Source organism: Ptychodera flava, chromosome 5, assembly GCF_041260155.1.
Source record: "Ptychodera flava strain L36383 chromosome 5, AS_Pfla_20210202, whole genome shotgun sequence".
Classification (NCBI taxonomy): Eukaryota; Metazoa; Hemichordata; class Enteropneusta; family Ptychoderidae; genus Ptychodera; species Ptychodera flava.
Window position 1 is genome coordinate 24,348,451 of NC_091932.1, and position 20,622 is coordinate 24,369,072.

General features: G+C 36.2%; 3 protein-coding genes across 3 annotated transcripts in view; all 3 read left to right on the forward strand.

Moving 5' to 3' along the window:
• LOC139133353 (transmembrane protein 234 homolog) overlaps positions 1-20,622 on the forward strand; it is a 220,983-nt gene that overhangs the window by 138,978 nt on the left and 61,383 nt on the right. The window lies entirely within an intron of this gene.
• The window catches only part of LOC139133344 (NLR family CARD domain-containing protein 4-like), a 543,607-nt gene continuing 524,085 nt past the window's right edge, over positions 1,101-20,622 (forward strand). The window contains exon 1 of the mRNA XM_070699892.1: positions 1,101-1,411. The gene's annotated coding sequence lies outside the window, so the exon portion shown is untranslated. The remainder of the gene's footprint in view (positions 1,412-20,622) is intronic.
• On the forward strand, positions 1,160-13,815 carry LOC139133350 (transmembrane protein 234 homolog). The gene is made up of 5 exons (XM_070699899.1): positions 1,160-1,327; positions 9,713-9,878; positions 10,401-10,467; positions 11,915-12,007; positions 12,900-13,815. Exons 2-5 carry the CDS (start codon positions 9,720-9,722, stop codon positions 12,977-12,979), a joined length of 399 nt encoding a protein of 132 aa, XP_070556000.1. The 5' UTR covers positions 1,160-1,327; positions 9,713-9,719; the 3' UTR covers positions 12,980-13,815.

The window sequence follows — 20,622 nt, forward strand, 5'->3', positions numbered from 1 at the left end:
ATACATCGTGACTTTTCTTCATTGCCATACATCGTGACACCCCCACCCTAGCAAAGGCCAGACTGCCGGCTTTAGAAGAAATTCAGTGCTGGTTGATAAATAACCATTGTAGCTGAGCAGCGATGCAGTGGCGAAAACAATCCCTCCTTTCTTCTTTATTGCAAGAACGAGAGTTCATATCGTTTCTTAACATTAGGCAGCCATATTCCAAAATTTTTCCGATTCGAAGAAAGTAAAATTCTGATAACGATTTGCACACTCTCTGCGTTTTGTTTAATTTTACTAAATATGGCGAACGACTATAACGTATTTTGGAAAACTGTTATCATGTTTTGTCCATTGATTACTTGCAGGGTATTCTTTGATCAAGACAGCAGATTAATGACGATGACTTTATTCCTATTTTGAGTTCAATTACCTGTTGTTAAAAGTGATGTTCATTAACGTTAATTAACATTGGTATCCTCGCTTGTATTTTAGCTCGTTGACTGCTCCTGGTGATCAATAAGGAAAGGCCGTTGCCTTTTTTATGTCATGGTCACATCTCATAGACAAATTTAATTTTATTTCAGATCGACCTGCCTGTTAGCGGAACGTGAACGCCAACCCTAGCTCCGACAGTGAAAAACTCTTTTCTGTCAATCAAATTACAGAAACAAGAGAAACAAATCGCCCTATATTTACCGAAATTTGAAATTCGAATGGTCGCCATTTGTCGCCAGTTCGCTTCACCGAACCGTTGTATAGTGTAATGTTGTATTTTTTTTAAAAATAAATCTCTAGAAGATAATTGCTAGTGTGTCTATATGAGTGGTATTTGGCCATGTCTACTTTGAGTAAAATCTGTTCCCATGCATTTTTGGGCATTTTTGTTTGTGTAACTATACAATCAATCGAATTAGTGGTCACGTTTCATAAAAATTAAACATATAACTTGTTAATTATGCATACCACTGTCCGTAATTTTCACGATTTATTATTATCAGTTAGGACCAGAGACGTAGCCATAGAGGGCGTACGTCGCAACATGCTCCGGATGGATGGATACGCACGTACTGGCCATGTGGCGGCGCTGTGATAACAGCTGGTTGATCACTTCCAGGTCCAAACCTCGAACATAACACTCACCAACCCAAACCTCAATCCACTCCTGAAGAGTTAATACTTTGCGTGAATGGAAGGATATCGGCTTGCCTTGGCATGGAGAGTGGAAGAGACAGCTCAACCCTTGCTATACTCGATACTACAGGGCTGCTACTAGTCTGAGGTGTCCATTGACAAATGTTTGGTTGACGGTATCTCTGGATCCCCCATGAAAAGGAGCAACGTAAGTTAACAATGTAGGAACCAGCCCTGTGTACAATGTTGAGTATTCCTGACGTTATATGGCCTCCGACCACAGCTGTATAACGCCGGGAACACAGAGCATTGAACGCAGAGCTATGTAGGAACTGGATAGGTGCGTGCAAAAGCTGTATCATTGCAGACTCAAGGTAACGCGTTCAATCGCTAGGGCAACCTGGCCATGGCCTGGCATGCAGTGCCTGGAGTTCCAGCTCTCTACTCTATGATACTTTCAACTATGTATACCACACTGGCAACTCCAGGCACCTGTGGCCTTGGCTGCCAAATTGCAATTAGGTTTATATGAAATACGAGAGACAGAATAGAAACTATTACAAATGATTTTACTTTTTTAAAATTCACCGACTTTAACCAAGTCTACATTATAGGGGTGCAGGTCCGGGGGGAGGGGTACTTGCTCTGAGAAGTGGTAGGGGTGTGCGGCTACACGTAAAAAACCCGGGGCCCATTTTAGACCTAAAATCTCGTTATTTTCGGACCCCATTTTAGACCTTATGACCTTTGACCCAGGTCAAAAGTCATAGTGTCAAAATTTGCAAAAAAATAATCAGGTAAAAAGCAAGTATTTGCATCACCGACTTACCGGCAAAGCATACCACTATACTGGATTTACGGCTTTGTTTTTGCTGGCCAAGTCATAATTGCCGAAACACGTTTTTGAAATACTAAAAATTGGATGAAAGAAACTATCCTTTACCCTCACCGAAATTTTACCCAGCTTCTGAAATTATCAGTTATCTGCAGTTACATTCTGACTGGCAATTTTTAAAATTCCGATCTACAAGAAGCCTCGCCGTTCGTCCATAAGGCACTGCTCGTTCATATGGCCATGGTCGACTTAGTTATAGAGCCACTTTGTTTTGATATTTTCTATTTGGCAAAATTCTTCCATATATGGAGTTCTGACCAATTAATGACAGTGTTTTAAAACAAAGTCTATATTTATTTTGGCTAAAGCCAGGGGGTCTCTTTGATGGTTCCCTGCCACAGAAATAGATATCCATGCTTATAGAGTGCAGCTCAGAACCCTGCTAGTGAGACGGGAACTGACTGTTGGAATTTGTTCTTGTGCGGCACTCAAAAATCGTCCCCATTTTAGACCCTGGTTTACTGGGAATTGATACCCCCATTTTAGACCAAGTTGCTGAAATACCACCCCATTGGGCGGCACGTATACATATTGGCAAGTAATGGAAGTGACCCCCCCTGGGGGGTGCAGGGTGGACTTTTTGCTATCCTGATTGGGGAGGGCGGGGGGTCTGGAAGATTTTTGAAAAAAAAATCCATGAGGCCGCAGTTAAAAATTATCCAACGAAGGATCAAAAAGAATTGACAGCAGACATGAAGTAGAAATAACGTACCGACAAATGCTGTCAATCATTACTTTTCATTATTTTTGGCGCCCCATCTAATGAATTTATTACATCTTTCATTTTAACAGCACCCAATTCTCATTTCATCCTTCATTTTAGCACATATTTCATTTATGCCCTGTTATGATTAACATTTTTGCTAACACCTTGGCTATTGTTGTAATGTACATGTATTCTCTGCTGCACAAGCATTTGCTTTCAAATGGAGCTTCTCAAATCTCTTAGTATGCTTATTAAATGAATCATTTTATTTTGGCATTCCAAAGTATGTTACAGGATACACATGTTGATTTCCAAAAGGAAGCTGAATTCCAACATAGAAAGCCAGTGTCACATTGACTTTTTACCCATGTATCACAAAAACATTAGAAATCCCAAGCACTTCTGTAGCATATGCATATGCAGAAGCTGCATTTTTAGCTCATATTTGGTTTTGTATATAAATACCAAAAAGAGCTTATATGATGAGTCGGTGGCGTCTGTATGTCTGTATGTATGTATGTATGTATGTATGTATGTATGTATGTGGGTATTTATGTGCCAAAGTATGTCTGTCACACACAAAGGCTCCCATACTGCCAAAGCTACAATCTCAGTATTTGGTGTACAGGCAGATGCAGGGGTTGAGATGTTAATTTGTTCAAATGAACATGTCAGTGTCAAAAATGTGCAAATGAGGTAAGAAAAAGGGAAATCCTGCAAATGTGCAGGAGTAGTGGCATGCCAGTGACTGAACAGGCTAGGCTTGAGTTATTTCCTGTCATTGTTTATGAACTGTTACATATTAACAGACCAGCTCAAACCATAGACAGTAGAGGGGGCGAAGACTGTCTATACTCAAACTAAGAGGGGCTGGCTGTGTCTGCTATGTACGGTATATTGCTAAAGTTGACCTCTAGACCGGTACCTAAAGTTTTCAGACCTTATTTACTTATGTCATTCTTTTTTTCCGGTTTAAGTATTTCTTGTTGTTTTTAGCTCACATTTGGTATACCAATGTGAGGTAATCGTATAAGCTGAATCAGTTCATTTGCATGCCATTTGCATGTCTGTATGTATGTATGTATGTATGTATGTATGTATGTCCGTCCACGTCAAAAACAGCTAAACCGCAGCACCTACTGTCTTAGTATTTGGTGTACAGGTGCACCTAGGGGTGGAGATGTGAATTTGTTCAAATGAACATGTCAGTGCCAAAAATATGCAAATGAGGGGAAAAAAGGAAAAACCCTGCAAATTGCTAAAACTCTGTAACCGTTGGTCAGATTGGGTTGAAACTTGGTGTGCAGGTTCCTTTAGGCATTCTAAAGTAGGTGTTAAAAATTTGGGATGAAATTTGCATGTTTCTATTTTTAGGGTAATTTTTTCAGTTTTTAGTCAAAAAATGTTTTTCTCTGAAACCACTCATCTGATTGCTTTGAAAGTTGGTATACATGTTCCTCAGGATGACCTCAGTCAAGTGTATACAAATTGAATTGAAATTTCAATATTTGTAATTTTGGGGCAATTTTCCAAATTTTTGGTCAAAACTTTTTTTATTGAAAAATTACTAATCTGATAGCTTTGATATTTGGTATACAGGTTCCTAAGGTTGATCAAAATCAGTTTAATTAATATCGTGAAGATATCTTGAATTTTGTATTTTTGCTGAATTTTTTGGTTACTTTTCTCATTTTAAGTAAAATTTCTTCTTCTCTGAAACCGCTAGCCCAATTGCTCTCAAATTTGGATTGGATGTTTGCAAGGGTGTTACCCTTCTAATTGTTGAAATTACGACAAAATTGGAAATATTACTGTTTTGGGGCAATTTTTGTCATTTTTGGTCAAAAAATCTTAAAAGATATATTCTTTTTAAAGCCCCTGGACAGACAGCTTTTATATTTGGTGTACAGATGTCCAGAGATGACAATAGTTAGATATGTGGAAATTGTCCTGAAATATACAAATTTGTATTTTTAAGACAATTTTGTTATTTTTGGTCAAGAAAACTTGTTCTCAAAATTACTTGTCTGATAGCTTTGTAATTTGGTACAAAAGTCCCGAGGATATGTTATGAGACAAATTTTCTGCTCAAAGTGTTGGGAAACCCCCAAATTTTTATATTTTAGGTAATTTTCTTTTGTGACCTTAAATGACCTACACCAACCCAGGATATGTTGTGAGAGAGTTTTGAAGTTTTTTGTAAACTTACGTCACGCAACACTGTGAGTGGAAACAACAATTTTAATGAACTTTAACATTAAACATTAATACAATATGCCTATATCTCTGCTAGTACCGTACGTCTCCTTCCAACAATGACTCTATAATACTAACCTGTCTCCAAAAACGAGTCTAAATATCAACAAACGCACCAAGCAAAGAACACAAAATACATGTGACACGTTGAGCTGGTATGCTTATCTCTGGTAACCCATCTGGGCCAATACTGTTTATTTGGTAGCCAATGAACACTTTCTTGCTGGACGGTGATAGGTCGCATTTCTCCCAACTTAGGTACCAACCCAATGAATGCATTGTCTGTAGTGCTTTTGTCATTTGATTGTCTATTTCTCCTTTTGGGCTGTCAGAAAAAATCGTCTACATATGCCATGTTGCGAAAACCTATTGTCCGCAAGTGTTGAACCACAACTCGAATCACTTTGGAGAAGAAATATGGGCTGGCATTTAGGCCGAAAGGAAGGACTTTCCATTGGTAGTATCTGTTTCTCCACTTGAAACCTAGGAACTTGTGATAGTCTTGATGCACTGGTATGTGGTGAAAACCTTCTTGATATCCATGTTACCATGTGGTCGTTCGGCTGTACCATTTCCATAACTGTACGTATATCTTCATACTGGAATTTTGGTGGGATGCAAGTTTGATTCAGTGCTCGCAAGTCTGTTATCATACGCCATTTTCCTCCCTTTTTTGGCACGCATCCAATTGGTGAAATGCAATAAGGTTTTTCTGAACATTGTTCTATAGCATTGCTTTTCAATAAACTAACAATCTCACCGTCTATAAACTCAGTCTGCTTCTTTGAAAGTCTGTGATTTGGTAAACAAAATGGTTGCGGTTTGCTGATAAATGGTAGCTTAACACCTTCAGAAAGCCACTTCACAACATGTTTAGGTGCTCCAATTTTAATCCACTCATCCACATGGTCGCTAAGGGAAGCGGCTTGAAACTTACTGTTCATGCTTCACTGTTTTCATTTTGAGGGCTGTAAGATCCAGACACATGGCTTCTGCTGGCGGAGACGCACCAAGCAAAGAACACAAAATACATGTGACTTGAGGTCACATGATAACGCCCTCTGTTGCGTGACTACAAGCTGTGAACATAATTTTGTCATATTTAATATCAATTTGTAGTAAAATTTGATCCAGAAAACAAAGCTGAGGTAAATTTTTTCATTGCGAACCAATTTTGCAACTTTTGCATGTAAGACACACAAGAAATGATGAGAAATTTGGATCCAGGATAATTCCAGATGTCGTAATCCCCCCACAGTGGAAGGCATTTCACTATGTGTAACTGATTTAAGTGCTGTTTACATTCGAATGATAGCACTCATAGCATTAATTAAAACATCCCCAAGGTAGTAAATACATTTCCTGCCATGCAAGCTGGTCTTATGTAAGGGACCGTCTCAGATTGTCGCAGAAGTTCAAGAAACGAAATTCCTTCGTTTAGATCAAAACCCCCTCCCCCCTCCCCCTAAACGAAACTTCAAAAGTGCGAAATGTTCATGTCTGCCTGAGAGTACAATGTTGCATTTTGCTATAGCTACTAAAGACGTATTCCCCTTGCCACATTACAATTAAAGTAATCGATCAGATTTGAGTACTAACAGGGCATTTTACCGCATAAAAGTTTCATTTTATTTTACTTTCCCTTTTTGCATCTCTTGTGCTGTTCTTTGTCTTTGCGAGCACGCAATTTGTACTTGGTAGGGGCGGTAAATAAGCGAGAAACTTAGACAAGGGGGCCCAGGGACGTTCAATCATATTAAAACGACTATGACCAGGTTCATAACAAGTGAGAATAAAGACATTTAGTGCATGGTTAGAGCAGACGCTTATAAATAGCACATTTTAAAAAATGATACTTTTTGTCTTTGTATAGTTTGATGAATGAAAGGTTTAGGATACAATGTCACTAACGGTAAATTGTGTTTGGGGCACAAACGAGATGGAAACAGTTACAAATTTGTTGGCACGAGTGTGCAGGTTTTCTTTAATTTAAGATAAACATGCACACACGAAATCCTGTGATCACAAACTAAAAGTGCGAAAGTGAAGTTCACGAATTGAATGGAGGTCAAACCCCCCCCCCCTAAACGAATAAATTTCGCTTTTGAACTTCTGCGACAATCTGAGACGGTCCCTAAGGGATGGAACATTTGATATTCAGGAGGGGGTAGGGGATAGAAGATTGATGAGGTAGCGTTACTTTTTACCAGATCCCTTGTACATTTTTTCCCACTCTTTATTTTTCCCCACTCTCCCACCTTTTCTTTTTGTCAAGCTTCTCTGGCTAATTTTTTTGTTGACATTTGCTTATGTATGTAGGATCTGCTTGTCCCATTGCTATAGAAGTTGATATGCATGTTCCTAAAGATGACCTCCAGTACCTAAGTTGCAGACCTTATTTGCTTTTGTCATTCTTGTTTTTCTGGTTTAAATATTTCTTGAATTTACCAATTCAAACCGAATGTGAGCACACTGTCCTTGACGGTATTTTTTTTGGTTGTACTGTGCAGAAATCATTGCCATAACATCAACGTAGAATTTTCCTCCACTGAACAGATAGAAACAACATTTATTGTTGATCATTGGTAACCCATACTGGTATACAAATTGTGATCAAATTTGAGTGACCCCGTATAATTGCGGTATTTTTTATTCTTAGCGTCTACAAAGAATGCTGAAAAAAGCTTCCTGAAAAAAGCTGTAGCATCAAATAGAAATATTTTCTAATAGGATATTCTCTTGACTCTGTTAAGGTAATAGTGGGAAATGTTTTTATGTCTAATAATATAATTCTTCATGATAACCATGTGTTTAAAACACACAAAAATGGCCACTAAATGACTCCTTTTAATGCGTAATAATTAACATTTTCTGTATCTGAGGAGGGAACACACCTCCCCCATAACTTCCCCCGATTGAGTGGATTAATGATTATGAAATTCCAGTGTTTCTCTATGCATTGTGCAACTTGTTTTCAAATCATTTAATGGGTATGTGCCACTTATCTTCAGCCAACTATGTCGAATAAACTTTATCGCCAAACAGTCACAGTGGTTATGGGTTTTGACAGATTTCATCAACGAGACTTTCTTTTAGTCCTCCATCAGTAATCTTGCTGCAGTACAGGTTGCTTCTATTCTCTTTTTAACGTTCCAGCACTTTGAAGCAGATGCCTTTTGCCTATATAGTAACATGTCAACTTTTTGCTGTTGTACATTTCTTTCCACGCTGGCTTTTATCATGTCATGTAAAGAAAAGTTCCATCTTAACAAAAAGAAGATACAATATTACCATTTGAGCAAGCGTGAAAAAAGAAAGACATCTTCTATGAAGGGAAGTAAATGAATTCCAACAGTTAAAAAATAATTCTGAGTGAAGCAGGGGAAAAAACAATGTGTGTGTATGCAAGTCAATCTTCCAGACCCCTTCCCCCGAATATCAAATGGTCCAAATCTGACAATTCACAAGATTGATAAATAAGTCGAGGAACAAATTGTTGCATAAGTTATTTAAAAAATCTTTAGTAAGGATCAAACCTCAACTGTTTTTATCCATATTTTCAAAACCCTAGAAGTAAAATAATAAATGCAAAAATCCTTAGTGCAGTATTAAATCAGAGCCCCTTCTGATTTTGTACATGTAACTGTTATTGCGAAGAAATGGCTTCCAGTCAATGGCTGTTGGCCTGTGGTGACTGAATTTGTACATGTATGGCTGGTTCTTGTTTCTCATTCACCCATCAAAATATCCAAAACCAAGTACGGAAAGTTGTGCACCATAAAGCTTATAGCTAGGTGGTAAACTTGTGCAGATAATCTTGCTAGTAATTGTATTTTGAAATTTTCTGTCTGTAAATATGTAGTTTTGTATGTGTAAACTTATATGTGTTGGCATGATGCCATTTTGACCTAATGCAAATGTGATTGTTTAACATCACCAATTGAGTTGCAGGATAACTTCAGATACCATATCAATCTTATTGATCAGGTCTTATGGCGTATGTCCTTTTCAGGTAGTGATTCACAAACCTGTACATTTCTGTGAGGCAAACTTGATCAGGCTGTAATGGCTGCATACATTCTTTCACATGTTCCCTTGAAATGTTTTTTCCCTGACCTTCAGACCTTTGGTGGTCTTCACTGATTTCTACAATCATACATACTGTATATGTATCTTTGAAACTCATAACAAAAGACAAGGGTGACACAAGAAAGGCAAAGATTTTTCTTCTGTATTTATAAGGATGAAACACTGGAAAGCATCATTTTAAGCACAATTTGAATAATAATTAATAGCCTTAGGTCTGTCAAATTTACTGCATGCTGACGTGAAGTTTGGCGTTTGTAGATTTTGGAAAAGGCAAAAGATTAAACTTCTCATGATAAAAAGAGCAAACCTCAAATTGTAGCTGTACCAGCAGTCGCAATTAGGTGCAATTTTCAATTTTATCTCTAATATGTGCACAACACTATACTGTTGCCAAGAATTCCAAATGAAAATTGATTTTTATACTTTATCAATGACAATTTATGTTACTCTGGGTAACTTCTTATGTGGAAGTCAGTGTGAGAATGGGGAAACCAGATATTTGAATCTTGGGATATCAGGTCTTAGAATATTGAAATTTCAAAGTTCAAATACAGTGACAGACTGACATTTCCATTTTGATTTAGTAATGCTCAATTGACTGTGCCTAGACATTTTTTGTAACACTGACCACAATGTTTGTTTTGTAGGTTGAGAATGATCTATAATGCCGTGTGGTTGACAGTTGTTGCATTTCTATGGGGCGCCACAAACCCTCTCATCAAACAAGGAAGTGCGGGAATTGATAAGATCCAGAAATCCAACGCAGTCTTGCAGTTTGTGGCCGAGATTACATTTCTTGCAACGAATTGGAAGGTAAGCCATGATGAACCTATCTAGTGCATATATACACCAAGAATGTGATAAAATATGTTCAAGAATATGATTGGTGTTAATGTCAATGCACTGACAGGTGTGGTGCTACTCACCACCGAATCACGTGATGAATCAGTTAGTACATGCCAGTATGTACATTTCACAACTTCAATATTGAAGTGCATTGCTGTAAAATGTCTTAGCAGTTGCTAATGACATGATTGTTATGAGACAGGGCAAAACCAACTTTACTGAGTTACATAGACTTTCCCCAAGTCTGTGGGCTCTCAAATATCATAACAGAGTGAAGTGAAGGAACGAAACTTCAGAAGACGTTGCGTTAATGGTGAGCTTAATGCTATCGCCAAACATTTGGGGAGCAAGTGAATAACTACAGCGTAAGCCTGAAAATACCAAGTGACTGGCCAGTCTATTGTGCTTGTAGTATATAATGAAAGATATCAAATGAAGATGACTCACTTTCTTTCTTTCTTTTTCTTTGTATGCTTTTAATCTCCGTAGTACATTGTACCGTTTCTCATCAACCAGAGTGGTTCACTAGTTTATTACCTGACTCTGGCATCTGCAGGTTGGTGGAAATTATTTACATTTACTATAGTACTGGTACATACTGAACATATTTTGCTGGTGTAATGGATATCATTAATTAAAAAGAAAATTTTCTTTTGTTATGATGTCAAGTTTTGAGCTGTTGATGAAATCTCCAAGTCTTCATAAAATTGTTTGCGCAATTTGACCTCTCCAGTGACCCCTTGGTTGCAAATGTAAATGTCAAATGACACCACTCAAAATGATGGATTAAAGTTGCCATGGACACTCAAGAATCAATGTTTAACCTTTCGAGTGCTGTAATTTTTCCCGCCAAAATTTTAGTGCAACATGTTACCAATTTTTATGAATTTTTCTGCAATTTATTGATAATTTTGGAAAAATTTTATGACTGATAAATACCCCAAGTTTAATGAAAATAGCAAAAGTAGGAATGAGTTTCAAACAATGATTTTAGTGGTTCTATATGGTACTGGAAGGAAATTTAGCATTTGATTGAACATTGTATATCTAGCATGCAAACAAATATGAAAATTAACTGTACGCTTAACTGAACATTTCAAAAACGCAAGTTACGTCTTTCCACAGGTAAAACAAGTAAGACTACAGGCGCCAAAGTGAAATTTTTGGTATAGTACAGGAATATCTAAAAATTTGAAAAGATGCATGAGTTTAGCTAGTTTTGTGAATAAACAAAACTTTTTACGATGACCACATCTATATAAGTGTTAAAAAGCGTTTATTAAATCACTACCTCAAACTCTTACTGTGGTGAGAATTAGCCTTATTACCTACAATGCATTGCAATATTACGTTGTTTGTCCACTTAGCACAGACAGATTCTGTTGTATTGCCAGTGTTAAACATATCAAGACAGCACGTATGTTTCAATGTCTCCAGCAATCTGATATTTCCCACTGTTTGTCTGTGAACTTTTAGAGTATAGTGAGCTACAAGCTGTATATTTAAACAATTTTCCAGCAGATAATGAAAATCTTGCTCAGTGAAAACCTTTGCGCTATTTGTCATCACAGTTTAAACACTGACAAGATACTGACTTTGAAATTTACCTCACAGTCTAAAAGATGAGATTAAAGGGAAAATTGGCTCATTTAGCCCTTTCTTTCCAATTTCTTTGTGTACTTCCCAGTGTCCCTTTGAATTTGAAAAAAAAAAAAAACTGTGTTGTTGAAATGGGTAAACCTACAGAAAATATAAAATGTAATCTCAACTTTACTTTGTGAATGTAAATTTGTCTCGCAAATCTTTTTGATGTGCATTCCAATGAATTTGATTTCTTTATAAAATATAACATTTGCATTTAGACTTTGTAAAGGAGCAAACTTAAATGCTAACAAACTGTGGCATGCTCTGGATTCTTAAAAATTCACCAAATTGTCAAATAAACTTTTGTGAATAAAACACTACATGACATTAATTTACTTTTTTGATTTCCTACTGAACAGACTTGTCACTTGCTGTGCCCATAACAAATTCCCTGACATTTATTTTCACTACATTGACTGGAAAAATACTGGGAGAAAAAATTGGTAATAAAGGTATGTATTAGTGTACATGTACCTTGTGTTGTACCTTGTGTTTTCCATCCACACCTTCAGTCACATAATTTAATCCTTTCAGTGTCAATGTCAATTCTGTTGCCTTTATATAATATAATGCCAACAATTGTTTTTTCTTCAAATCTAGACAATTGAGTTCAGATTTTTTCCTAAAGTTTTGGTAAAAAACTACAGCCAATGAAAAGTTATGTCCATTAGGTAAAATACTATAAAAAATTAAAGAAACTTCATCAAAATTGGTGAAATGTTGCACTGTAATTTTGGCGGGAAAAATTACAGCACTCAAAGGGTTAAGATGGCAATCATTCTGAGTGACCCCTTAAGCAAATGTGTAGCGTGTCTGAACATTGTACGTTTAACCTATTTATTGTCATTATTCAGTCATATACAAATAGCCAATCAGCTACATGTACACAGTAGAATTGGTTTCTCACTCAAGTTGGTATAAATAATTAAAATCTACCAATCAGATATGACCTTTGAGCTTATCAGTTGATACAAATTTACAAAGTTTGAAATGAAGGTAGCATTCATGACCCCTCAGTCTGCTGTGACCTCACTAACTACACGTACGAAAGGTCAGCCAGGTCACAGAACACTGAATAGGTTTATTGCATGGTCCGCTTCAGTTCCTCATAAAATATAGGGTACTGAAAGGTTAACTGACATGTACCGGTAGGTGTCTGTGGTCATTCAATCTGATACCCGTAATTTTCTGACTTCACTCTGGAATGTCAGTGAACATTTTAGGCTCCTTTTCTGTGCTTTATACAGTATGCAATATAATTTCAGAATTCTAGTTGTTTCACATAGCTAGTGTTTACATTTTCCCCAATTCTCATCTTTTTTGTCGTTCCATTTTTCTCAACAGAAACCTATATTGGAATGGTGTTTGTTGTGGCTGGTGTGTCTCTCTGTGTTATGGACAAGGCATTCACTGGAAAATCATGACCTGATGACATACATGGATATGTGATAAAATACTAGCACATAGTGTCAGATACATATCGTAATGATGTATAAAAATAGACAATAGCAAACTATTCAAGAAAAAAACAACAACTCTTGATCACACTTTTTTCATCAACCTTATACTAGTATTCTGCCTTACAAACTGAGACATTGTGAGTTGTCAGTTACTTTGATATTGTGATCAAAGAGTCAATAGCTGTTACTTTTGATTATCTTCTCATTGTTGTTGTTTCAAATGTCAAATTTCTTCTTCAATTCCTGTAAACATGCAGAGATACTCAATATTCAGCTTGCCAAATTACATTTGTAAACTACATTATTGTTGGCAAGCGAAGTCCAAACAAGTCTCTTAAAAAGAGGTCAAAGGTATGTCAGTAGGTCACTCTCTTTTCAAAATCCCTTAGATTTATTGGTCCATGTGCAATGAGGTCATAATGAGGTGACATGTATGCTGTTCAGTGTTGTGTATCCACAGCTCATAGAAAGTTCCAATAGAGTTGAGTTGGCAGTGCTTCAGTCACTGCTTTGACAAACCTTACCCATGACATACGGTACACTTAATCTTTATGAATTAGACTCATACCTAACATTATCTATGATGACAACCTATGAGATATTGGTTTACCAATTTTTGTCGGTTTCAGAATTGCTGCAACTGCTGATGTTTTTTGTAATTATTTTTTGTATTGTATAGGTTTAGTGATAGCCATTCAGACTAATAGTTTACTGTATGTTTTGCCAATGTAAAGACAACCAGTTGACTTTGTTGAATGAGAATTCAATTTTTGAATAAATTTGTGTGAAATAAGTCATGACACGCTTCTATCGTTATTTAATTACAGAGAATACGACAGTATTGACATTTAATTTTTTATTAAATGGACGTTTCAACAATTACGACACCCCAAATCTTACTGAACAAGCACCAAACTCAATAAGCAATTGGGAAATTTCTAACAGCCAACACGCCTCAGGGATAGATAGTCGGACTCTCAAATTTCTACAATTCTTTTCTGATCTATAACTTGTGGGGGCTCATTTTGAGAATGAAAAAACTTTCACTGGCTTAGTTTTTGGAAAATCCAAACTTCTATTTTCCCCCATAGAGTTAACACTGGAATGGTGGCCATTTCACAACTTCAAATATCGCAAAATGAAGGGCAATTTGTTTCACTAGTTGCAAACTTTGCATGTTGATCCCTGATTTTTTTTGTTGATTTGGTAAGAGAATGGTTGAAAGTTTCATTCAGGAAAGTTTGAGCAAACGTTCAACTTCAAGTCTTTCACTTTCGAGGTGCATACTACATTAAGGTCGTTTGCACCTCGAAGTGAAAGACTTAAATTTTTCTCGAATTTTCCTCAAACTTTCAACCATTCTCTTCAAAATCACGAATAAAATTAAGGGGTCATCATCCAAATTTTGGATGATAGAGAAACAAATTACCCAAATTTTACCGATATTTGAAATTCAAAATGGACCCCATCCCTGTCTTACCGTATATCTTTGAGGAAAAATAAAATTCCTGATTTTCACAAAACCAAGCCTGCGAAAACTTTACTTACTCAAAAAACTTAAAAATAAGCCCTAAAAAAACAGAAATTTAAACATTCGAGGGTTCGAATACTGTATCTGTCCCCGAGGTGTATTCTACCTGAAGAAGCTCTATACATGTTCATGAAAGCTATTTTCAAATCATGATGAACCTTGATTCAACAGCAAATCAAATAAGTGTAGAAAGTTCTCAGTACACTGTTGGAAGTGAAAATAGAAGGGAGCAGAATGTAACGTGTGTTTACGTTTAGCATCAGGCTTATTATCAATTCAATAGAGCAATATTTATCTTTTCATCTCTCATTGCTTCCCTCTCATTCCTCTCACACTCTTTCAGATGCATTGAATACTGCAGACAAAGCTGGTCATCATGTGCATGAAAAAAGTGTTTATTTGTCTCAAACTGAAATAACTGACATTTGAATTGGTATGAAATAAGTTGAATTCAAAACTGTAATTCATTTTACATCTGTTTTTATCCACAAGAAAGCCTTCAACAGATACAACATGTCTAGAGTCATATCATTGGTCATCTTTATGACAATTCAATTATGCAAAATATGAACAACAAGTCATCGTTGATGACACAGTCCCCACTTGTTAATGGGTACTTTGATTACATGTCCTCAGAGAGGATAGAGTCCTCTTCATTAATTAGGTCTGTGATAAAAATACTGCGATACAGATGGCGCTCAATGGCCAAGGATGAGTTCCATGGTGATGAAAACATAAAACCAATGTAGGCCACCATCCTAAAGTTCATAAAATGAGTCAACTAGGAATAATTGAAGAGGATGTTGCAAAACATTTTTGCATACAATCCTAACACTTAACAGATTATCACTGGTACCATATTTCATAAAGTTTGATGAAGTATTTACAACACTATGAGATCAACATCTGTATCAAGTTTCATCGAATTTGACATTGTATTAATTTGTGGCTATATCACTCTAATTAGGAAAGTTCATTACATATGCAATTACAAATTAATTAGATGACACTGATAAATGTATTTTCAATGTTAAAGCAATGTGAGCTTAACATCTGTACAAAGTTTCATGAAATTTGATGCACTATATCAGCCTACTTACGAAACTTCAATAATTGACATGTTACTGCTACATGACGTGAAACAAATTGACGAGCATATGTATGAAATAGGTCAATGTCCATGTCCTTGTACCAACTTTGAACGGTACTGGTGGAAATATGTCTGAGTTATGGCTCTGTAAATTAGAAAATTGTAACAAAATCACAGCCATGCAGTGATATTTGATCTTACTGTTTAAAAAATCAACACGTATATGTATGACATAAGTCAATGTCCATGTACCAACTTTGAATAAGATCAGTTGAGACTTGCCAGAGTTGTGGCTCTCGACATGAAACAACCATAACAAAATTGCCACCATGTGGCCATATCGGACCATCTCGTGAAACCAATCGACATACATACCCCCGGTATGTATAAATAAGTAAATGTCCTTGTACCAACTTTGAATGAATTCGCTTGATACATGTCTGAGTTATGGTTCCGGACATGAAAAAATCGTAACAAAATGGCCACAAGGCGGCCATATTGGATTGTATCACAAAACAAATCGATGTGCATGTATGACACAGGTCAATGTCCTTGTACCAAGTTTGAATAAAATCATATGAGACATGCCCAAGTTTTGGCTAAGGACGTGAAAAACTTGTAACAAAATGGCTGCCATGCAGCCATATTGGACCATATCATCAAACAAATTGACGTACACATGTATGACATGGGTTAATGTCCTTGTACCAGCTTTGAATAAAATCGGTTGAGATATGTCTGAGTTATGGCTCTGTACATGAAAAAATCGTAGCAAAATGGCCGCCTGGCGGCCATATTGGATCGTATCACCAAAAAAAATTGACGTGCATATCTATGACATTGGTCAATGTCCTTGTACCAACTTTCAAAGAAATTGGTTGAGATATGCCAGAGTTATGGCTCTGTACATGAAAAAATCGTAATAAAATGGCCGCCTGGCGGCCATATTGGATCGTATCACAAAACAAACTGACGTGCATATCTATGACATTGGTCAATGTCCTTGTACCAACTTTGAATAAAATCGGTTGAGATATGCCTGAGTTATGGCTCTGTACATGAAAAAATTGTAATAAAATGGCCGCCTGGCAGCCATATTGGATCGTATTACAAAACAAATCGACGTGCATCTGTATGACATATGAAGTAATCCTTGTACCAAGTTTGAATGAAATCACTCCTTGCATCTCTGAGATATCTGCGTGAACGGACGGACGCACGCACGGACGCACGCACGGACATGACCAAACCTATTAGTCCCCCGGACGGTGTCCGTGGGGACTAAAAACACTATTTTCAAGTAACGTAGAAAAAATGTTACCTTTCATATATACAGGTGAAAGTTGATATATGCAGGTGAAAGTTGGGCTTCACAGTATGGTGTAGCACAAAATAATAGCATTGTCAAAAAAAAACGCTGTTGCAATTTACATGTTGTAGTTGTTAATACAGTTATATTTATATTTACATTTATAACTATACATGAGAAAATGTCACAGTAAGATTTCAACATACTTCCCTGGCATTTTCACAATCTATTTTTCATTTTGACTACATAGCACATTCATCAATATGATACTTGGCAGTACTGAATACAAGTAACATTCATCTATAGATGCTTAGATTGTGTAAAAGTTTTACTGCTTATCTTGACAAGTTCACATCTGTATAACAGATAAAATCACTCTACAAGTTATAACAGATGAAATTACAATTTATTGGATATTTGTGGAAAGTATAATGCGGCATATATCAAAATTGAACTTTTTCTGCATTTTTCCAAGTCCTATACATTACGTATGTATGTGTTCTTGATATCTAATGATGGAATGTTATTGTTCAACCTGACTAATCCCATCATTCTCAGTGTAGTAGCTAAGTTGATGCATGTACCGGTACCCACCACTGCAGTGAGGTAAGACATTGTATGACCAATGGTGTTGCCCTACTTGCTGTGAAATGAAATCGGCAACATAGGAATTTTTTTCTTTGTAACTGCTCATCAATGAAAATTTGATTGATTTCAATGAACACTGATAATTTGACATTTCGTTGGCAATGGGTACAAATAGTTTATGTACATCAAATTCATCACAATATTCATACCGGTCTACATACTGCACACATAAGTGTTTTAAGGATTTGTTTTCTCTCAGTGACTTCACCACAGCCTCACCATTAATTATACAGTTGCTGTAAACGTAGAGTGTGAGAGACCTTGCAAATTTGTTATGTTTTATGATGTCACACGCTTTATCAATAGACTGCCCTGTAAACCTACCTATTGATATCTCACTCAGTGTGGTATTTGTTGATAGTGTATCAAACAAAGCAGAGTCTCTTTCCAATCCCTCTATCCATAGACTGAGAGCTTTTATACTTGTACTCATGTTTTGTAGACACATATTTAATTCCTGATTGAAACCATCACTCCTAGGATAATAAAAGTGTCCTCAAACTCCAGTTTGATTGATTCTGTTTTCCTACAGTTCTTCATGAAGTTAGAGAGACTAGACAATTGACATTCAGAACCAAGCATATTAAACTTCACTGTCCGGGGTCCTTTATTGATAAACCTTTCAAAGATTGGAATTGAACTGATTTGTTTAAATACCAAACGTTGTCCCAATGTCAGAGCAAAATTTTGTATATTCTCATTATCAGCAATTCCAGCAAACAGTTTCACCACGCTTATATTGAATTCCTTTGCATTATCATCATTGTCATCATAATAATATAACCGTGAAGCCAAGTGGATGTTCAAAGTTTGCAGAGTAGAATGTTCTTTACCATTTCTAATCAATATTGACAACTTCTCAACATGTTGTACAATATTTTTGGAGTATATGTCTATCTCTAAAGTCTTTAACTTTACATTTTTTTCAGTGTCTGATAGTGTGTTTGATAACATTGATATCTCTTGCATAGTGGGGTGATAAATTCTTAACTCTTCTATATGACCAGGTTGTAGTTTCATGAAATGAAGGATGAATGCAAAGTGACAATGAGTCCTGTTGACTCTTATGAATCTACTTACTTCATGATTTGGTGAGTCACACAGGGAGTTACATTGGAAAATTGAAGCCTTAACTCCTGCATAAAGTAGAATCCCTTGTATTGACATCTCCACATGTGAACAGATTCTAGGTCAAGCTTTGATTCATGTAAACATTCAAAACACAGGCCAAGTAACGAGCAAAGTTCTACACTCTCATATGGATGACTCCTCGAAGCTTTAAATTATTTTTCAAAGTCTGAATTTCCTGATTAAATCTGTCAAACAACAAACCACTTGCCTTACTCTCAGAAATTCCTGCAAGGAATTTAAGAACAGAACTTGATTTCTGTGGATTACTGAACAGGCTATCCAAACTAGTGGTATCTCCTACTTCTAACTGAGAGAAAATGTAAAATGCAGTGAAAAATTCAAGCCATGTTTTATGGTAGAAGTAATACAACTCTTGCACTTTTATCCTTGAATGACCAAGATCTCTTACCAACAATCCTAAATCTAGGTATTTCTCACAAGAGATGTCTGTTTTCAAAAATGTATTTTGTCAGCTGAATATATTTTATATGAATCACCAGCTAACTTATCTCTGTAATCAATAACTAATTTTGGTATTTCACCATTATTGAGTTCAATGCCGTTTTTGGCACAATATCGTTTTAAGGTGCATTCAAGTACCTCAGAGTATAATTCTGTGTGGTTCTTTGGAAAACAATTTTCCTTTTCGTTTTGTTTGTAATCTTCCAAAGAATACACAGGAAAGACACATGCAAGGGGTTACGAAGGAGATCTGTGATAGATTCTCAAGTGATATCTTCCCTTTGAACTTTTATTTCTGTTTGAGAGCTACACCTGTTTCTTTGTCATCTTTGAAATACTTGTCAATGTATTCATTGGTAGTCTTTTTTGTAAATCCTTTGACAATTAAGTACAAGTCACAGTCACTTAAGTACCTATCGCATAAATGTGGTCTTGTGGTGATGACAATTGTGCAGTACGCACGTAATTTTTTGGCAATGTGGTTACCTATTTCACAGCCCTCAATTTTATCCTTTTTGATTTCATCTAAACCATCAAAGAGAAACAAAGTTGATTTTTCTTGCTGTGAAATTATATTTGCAATCTCTTCTTCTGTAATTGGAAAATCATTTGGTAGTAACTGAGTGAATATTTCATCAATCACCTTTGAGCCTGTTACATGTCTCATCTCCAAAAAGAAAAGTAATTTGTACTGCTCTAGCTCACCACAAGCCCAGTCATACGCTATCTTTCTACATAGTGTTGATTTACCCATGGCCGGTGGACCCTCTATCCTAATTCGCTGTGCATGCTGTTTTTTCTCATCAGCAATGAACATGTCGTGCAGATTTCTTAAGTCTTGGCCTTCTTTTGTGGCACCTCTTTCAACTTTTTTTACCTCTAGCCTTGTATATACTTCCTCCAGTTTGAGATTCAGATCATCGTTCCATGGAATGGGTTTCAGCATTGCAAAGTGTCCCTTGTACGTATCTTGTAGAAATTCAACAAGCTTTTCAGTCTTCTCAGTCAAAGTGCCTGTGTAATAAAAATGTAGGTATTATGTGCTTTTCTACCACATATAGGTACTCGATTATATGATTTCATTTTACAAAATAGAGTGAAGGATAATACTTGGCACTTTAATTTGAGTCATTTGACCGAAAATGGATTGATCAATGATGCATGGAATGGCTATATAAATAATTGCATTTATAACCGATATCACATGTACATGTAATTTACTAATGAACAAAAATACTAAATGACAGCAAGCAACAGAAAATACTGTTAATATTTTACAGGAATTTATTCTGCAGATATAGGGTACTTTTAGACTGTATGAAAACTTTAAACTTCTCTACAACTTTGTTGTACAGGTCGGCATTTAAGTTGCCGGTAAATGATTATCAATAAGCACAATTTTAGATAACATACATTGTACATGTAGGTACTATTTT